Source organism: Myotis lucifugus, unplaced genomic scaffold (genome assembly GCF_000147115.1).
Source record: "Myotis lucifugus unplaced genomic scaffold, Myoluc2.0 scaffold_37, whole genome shotgun sequence".
Taxonomy (NCBI): domain Eukaryota; kingdom Metazoa; phylum Chordata; class Mammalia; order Chiroptera; family Vespertilionidae; genus Myotis; species Myotis lucifugus.
The window spans coordinates 2871066-2877203 of NW_005871085.1; the positions used below are offsets into that span (position 1 = coordinate 2871066).

At 57.6% G+C, this 6138-nt stretch overlaps 1 protein-coding gene across 1 annotated transcript in view; it reads right to left on the reverse strand.

Moving 5' to 3' along the window:
- Window positions 1–5638: 5638 nt before the first annotated feature.
- KNCN (kinocilin) overlaps window positions 5639–6138 on the reverse strand; it is a 2866-nt gene continuing 2366 nt past the window's right edge. The window contains exon 4 of the mRNA XM_006087370.3: window positions 5639–5718. Coding sequence (XP_006087432.2) covers window positions 5639–5718 — 80 coding nt within the window. The remainder of the gene's footprint in view (window positions 5719–6138) is intronic.

Genomic DNA, 6138 nt, shown 5'->3' on the forward strand with positions numbered 1-6138 from the left:
CCCCCCCCCGCTCCAGCCAAATCCACAGGCCCCTCCCCACCCCAAGTGGCAGACACAGGGGTGTGCCTGTGTGCACACACACACACACACACACACACACACACACACAACACCCATGGGCACCCAGTGACCAGACATGCCCAGAAATACAAACACAGATGCATTATACACTGAGAATTGCAGACACAGGCCAACAGGTAGACAGACCCTCTCTCCGTTGCCTGCCTATCTGGTGGCAATGAGTGCTGCCCAGCAGAGGTGCCTCTGGAGACTTCTGACTTCTCTTTACTTGGGAGTGTGGGGGTGGAGGGGAGCTACTCGGTAGTGAGGGGAGCCGGAGCCCTGGGAGAGGGGATGAGGGGCAGAGGCCATTCCAGCTGCTCTGAGGGGCCTTCCTGTTTGCTCACAGTTTCTCTTACCCGGGCTCAGTTTTTGCTGAGTTTGGTCTAGATCAGTGATGGCGAACCTTTTGAGCTCGGCACGGCAGCATTTTGAAAAACCCTAACTTAACTCTGGTGCTGTGTCACATATAGAAATTTTTTGATATTTGCAACCATAGTAAAACAAATATTTATATTTTTGATATTTATTTTATATATTTAAATGCCATTTAACAAAGAAAAATCAACCAAAAAAATGAGTTCACGTGTCACCTCTGACACGCGTGTCATACATAGGTTCGCCATCACTGGTCTAGATGGTCTCTGCTGGCCCTGCTTTGATCCAGCTGAGAGGCCCAGTGACACAGGCCTCTCTCAGGCCTCTCCTGCCCCCTCCCCTCAGTCCAGAGCACCAGAGCATTTCCAGTCCAATCCCCAGCCCAATCTGCCACCAGCCCTGCAGATTCTCCCCTCCAGGTCTCTCTAGAATCCAGCCCTTCCTCTCTGGTCTCACTGCCACCCCCACTCTTCCTGTGGGTTAAAATCCCAGCCCTGGCTCCCTCCAGGTAGCCTTCGTGACTGTGCTGGAGTAGAGCTGAACTCACCAGGTGTGGTCCAGCGAGCATGCTGCTCCCTGGGCCTGCACCACGCACTGACTTGACCTTCACCTGGCTAACTCCAGTTCAGCCCCCAGAGTGCAGCTGGGATGCCACTCCCCTCAGGAAGCCTCCCTTAACTCCCCAAATCGGCAGGCAACCCGTGACTCCCGGGTCCAGGTCTGCATCCTCCCTGAGGACCATGATTATATCCGCCTCGCAGCCACTTCCCGGGAGCAGTGCCCGAGTCTCCCAGGGGCCCAGGGAATATGGGTAAATCAACGGTGAAGGGAGGAGTTGGTCAGAGGGGCCTCTGACGTGTCTCCTGCCTTCCTGGCTCCATCTGCCTCTTGGCTTTGAAGGCACTCTGTGCCCACTTCTCTCTGACTTCCTCCTTTGCTTTGGGAGGTGTGGTGGGCAGCTGGGTGGGGCTGGAGGTGGATTCTACCGCAGGCTCTCACTGAGTTAAAGGGGAGATCAAAGACTAGCAGAGGGCCCAAAGCAGCCACTCTGTGCTGTCTCCCCTCGGTGTCCCTCTCTGTTTTTCTCATCTCTTTTGGAAGAACCCTGTCGCAAGGCTACAGGTCCCTGACCTCCTGTCTAGGCACAACCCAGTTCCCCTGGGGTTCGGGGCTGGATGGAACACCTCCTCCATTCCTTACAGCAGCCCCTTCTCATGCCCTCTCCTCTCTCCCCTCTCCTCTCAACTCCTCCCTCCAGCTTCCTCCAGCTCCTTCACTTGCCTGAGCCAGTCGGTGGCCCCCTGAACACGCAGGGCCAGCAGGAGGAAGGGATTCCAAGAGATTCCTGAAGCAGGAGTGGGGGGGGGGGCGGGGTGGAAGGGCGGGCTGGTCTCCCTGACTCACCCACCGGCCTGGCTGCGGCGATCGGGACTCTGCGGCGGGTGGGCAGGGGCGCCGTGGGCCCGGGAGCAGCCCCTGGCCTCCGCGGGCTGGGCGGGGAGGGCCGAGCGAGCGAGCGCGTGTGGTGGGCGGCGGCCAGGCGCGCAGATTCCAGCGTGGTCGCGGCCCCTCGGTCCCTCTGACCCCAGGAGGAGCGATGATCTCACGAAGTGTCCTGCTCCTCTCTTCTCCTCGCCGCGCGTCTCCCCTCCCCCTTTGGCGTCGTTGTGGGTTTCAAGCCCCCGGCCGGCCGAGACCCCAGCCGCCCACAGGCTCCGGTCTGGACTTTCTGAGTCCGCGGTGGACACAGCGCCGCTCACCCTCCAGCGAGGGGTGCGGGTCCCCCTGGGTCTGTCTGCAGCCTCGAACGGATTTCCTCGGAGGGGGTGGGGACGGAGCTGTGGGAGCGGGGAGATTCTTCCAGGGGTGGGATTGTTCTCAATCACCCTTCCAGCCACCCTCCACCAATCCTGCCCCTAGAAAGGGGTGTGGCCACAGCCTCTCAGGGGGCTGTGTTTCCCCAGAGCGATGGGGAAGGGCTCTTGGGGCGAAAGAATGAGGAGGGAGTGCCGGCTCAAGGCCACCAGCCTGGGCTGTGTTAGCGAGACCGGGTGGCATCTGAGGGGCGACTTTCCAGACCCCGGGTTCAGCTGGAAGAGCCCCGCTGCCTCCCTGTCATCCATCCTCCCATCCCGGCACAGCCCTCCCTATGTGAGCTGGTGCAGACTCCCTCCACCCTGACAGTGGTCCTGTGAGGGTGCTGCTGTCCTGACCCTCCATCTGCAGGTGAGGAAGCTGAGGCACGGGGCCAGAACAAGGATGTGAGTCTTAACTCCAGACTCCACCCCCGCGGTCAGTCCCCAGGTTGGCCTAGCGGACTGCCTGGACCAAGCACTCTCCCCACCACCCAGCCAGGGGCCCGCCAGGCACAGCCACAGCCACCGCTATTGGACAGAACTGATTTCGTTTATTGAACAGAGCACGGGCAGAGCAGGTCCAGTGACCTGGCCCTGTCCACACCCCTCCCGTGCTTAAATATTGCAGGGTTCGGGAGCTGCTCAGAGGTGAGAGGGCACTTCCCGGTAACACTACCCACCACTCCACCCCTGCCCCCTTGGCCCAACCTCACCTTCTTCCAAAGCAGGGGTGGGGAGAAGGCCTGTGTCTCTACATGGACCATGCCTGTGACCAGGTTGAGGGCGTGGGGGTGCCGGAGTGGAGACACGCTTGGGGAGGGAGTATCTGGACATTCACCTGCACTGGGGGAAGGAGTCTCAAGGAGCTGATATTGGGGGTGGGGAGTGGGGGGTGGGGGAAAAGAGGAGCCAGGCGTGGCCTCAAGAACTCCCACCCGGCTTCAAGGGTCCTTTGAACCCCACCCAATTCTCCAGTGCCTTTCTTTCTTTTTCTTTTTTTAAATCCTCAATGAGGATATTTTTCCATTGATTTTTGGAGAGAGAGGAAGAGAGAGGGAAAGACAGAGAGAAACATTGATGTGAGAGAAACCCATTGATTGGTTGCCTCCTGCACAAGCCCTGACCAGGGCCTGGGCCAGGGAGGAGCCTGCAACGGAGGTACAGAGGTCCGTGCCCTTGACCAGAATCAAATCCCCAATCCAATTCTTGGTCCCCAGGCCGGGATCCTTGGTCCACAGGCTGACACTCTATCCACTGAGCCAAACCGGCTAGGGCTCCAGTGCCTTTCTATATGTTCATTCCTTAATTTATTCCACTCTGACCCCCACTGCTCTGTGCCTTGCCCTGTCAGCCTTCGGGGAGATCATGGCTGGGAAGGGTTGATGGTGGGCCCGGTTGGGAGAGCCCAGCTCCCCTTGCCCCACTCCCACCCCTCCAGCCTTGGGCACTTTTGGGGGTGCTGCAGGTGAGAATTGAAGCTAGACAGGAGGAAGGGTTCCTTATTGATCAAGGAGGGGCCGCCAAGCCTGACTACTATTGATGATAATGAGGTTTCGGGAGAGGAGGAAGGAAAGGGGAAGAGGCAGGAGCAGGAGCAGGAAGGAGGAGGGGAGGAGGAAAAGGCAAGGAGGGGAGTTGACTCCCCCCAGGCTGGAAGAATGAAACACTCCACAATGGACCAGAGTATGTGACATTGAGCCCCTTGGTGGAGCCCTGTGCCTCCATGGTCAGGGAGCTGGTCCTTGTGGCCTGTGCAGAAAATAGCTCTTGGGCGGGGAGAGAGAGGAGACCTGGTGCAAGGCATGGCTCCACAGTCTCCCACCTTGGGACTTGATGAGTCCTTTCCCTACAGAGTCTCAACTTTCCCATCTGTACAGTGAGATGGTCTCTCCCACTTTTGGTTGGGTTTTCCAACATCCACTGGGTATTTTCTGTATGCTCAGCTCTCTGCCCCTTACCCTCAAGAGGAGAAATAGACAAGGGCCATTCAGAGTGATGTGGGCTATGATGGAGGGAGCCCTGGGGTGATGGGAGCGCAGAGAAATCAGGGGAGGCTTCCAAGAGGAGGTGCCACCTGCACGGATCCTTTCAAAATGAGATTCTTCCTAGCTTTGTCTTTTTGCTCACCAGACCAGGACAGAGGCCACAAACAGGTGTCTCTGAAGAGGTCATGAAGGTGCATGTGTATGAAGAGTGGTGTGGAAGGAGGAATAATGTTTTCTGCAGAGCCACATGCACCTGGGCCAGGTCCTCCTCACCCCAAGCCTGTGGGTGCATGGGGCCCTGAGGTGGATCTCTAGAGAAAGCCCGGGAATGTTTTTCCATTACAATTAAGCCATTAACATTTATTGAGCCCCTTGGGACTTGATGGTGACAGGAAAAGGGCAACATATAGTAGGCTTAAATAGGCTTAATAATTATTTTATGAAAAAGAAGACTTCAACCTGCCTGAAGACTATCGAGAGAGGGAGACACAAGCTGGTGGGAGGGCCAGGAGGGAACTGTGGTTAAGGGATTCTTGGAACGAGGCCTTTAATGGTGGAGGTTTTGAAAGGCAGAGAGGAGCAGAGGCGCCTCCAGGAGAACATGAGCCAGGGCTTGGAGGCTGGATGTGTTCTGAGTGTTCAGGAGCAGTGAGAGGGTGGAGGGTGGGGAGGAGAAAGAGGTTGGATGTCTTGTCTGGAGTCAAATACCAAGAGTCTCAGGGGCCGGCTCAGCTCAGGAGCCACCTCCTCCTGGAAGCCTCCCATCATGACAGTGACCACTTGGTTTGTTTAGGATCCCTCTCCCCCCCTCACCTCCCACTCCCCCTCAGGTTCACTGCTGCTAAGGTCCCTGAGGAGTTGCACAGAGTTTTAATATCCCCAAAAGAATCAGATCCAGCCCCTCTATTCAGCCAGTGAGCTCTAGAGGCCCAGGGCCAGGCCTGGGGGCTGAAGGGCCCAGCCAGGACCCTGTCTGTGCTTCCTGTGGGCCTGTGGTTCACTTCTGTGACCAGGCTGAAGCAAGAGATCAGGGTATCCCTGGACCCTAAATTCCACAGAAACCAGTCAGTAAATAGAAAGTGGAAGGAAGCTGAGCTGAAGTCCAGAGAGAAAATCCAGGTCAAGAGCCCAAAACAAAGACCCCCCCGTGGGGCTTCCAGCGACATCTTGTTTCAGACCTCCGGACCCCCACTCTGTGGATCCCGTTGCCAAGAGCCTTGGCCAGGTCTGACATCTCCAGGTCCTGGTTCATTTCTGGTTTGGACCCAGGAGGGCTCTGAAATCCGGGTGGCAGGCAGGAAGGGAGGGCAGGGCAGGGCAGGGCAGGGCAGGGCAGGGGGCAGCCCCTCAGCCAGGGGCTCAGCCCTCTCCAGTCCCCCGGGCCCCTGGCTTCAGCTTCTCCAAGGTTCTGCTCACAGTGGCCAGGCTGCTTCGGACTCCTGGGGGGAGAGACCAGGACAGGGCTGCCTGAGTAGACAGATCTCTGGGTCACAGCTACCCAGAGGGACCTGGAGCAGAGTGGGATGGACTAGGGAGCGGGGGGAGGCCCAGGAGGCAGTTTCAGCCCCATTCATAGAGGCATGGATGGCCAGAACGGCCATTCAAGAGGACTGCAGTCTGGTGTGGGGTTAGAGGCAGGAACTGGGGCCTGACTGCCTGGGCTCAGTTCTAGCTCCACTACTTCCAAGCTATGTCGCTTAATTTCCCTGCGCCCAGTATATAAAGTGGGGCTAATTACAGTACCTTCCTCATATGGTTGTTCTGAGACTGGGATGAATTAATATATGTAAAGTGCTTGGAACAGTGTCTGGCATGGGACCTATGCTGAGCTGAGGCATCCTCCCGCTGGTGGCAGGCAC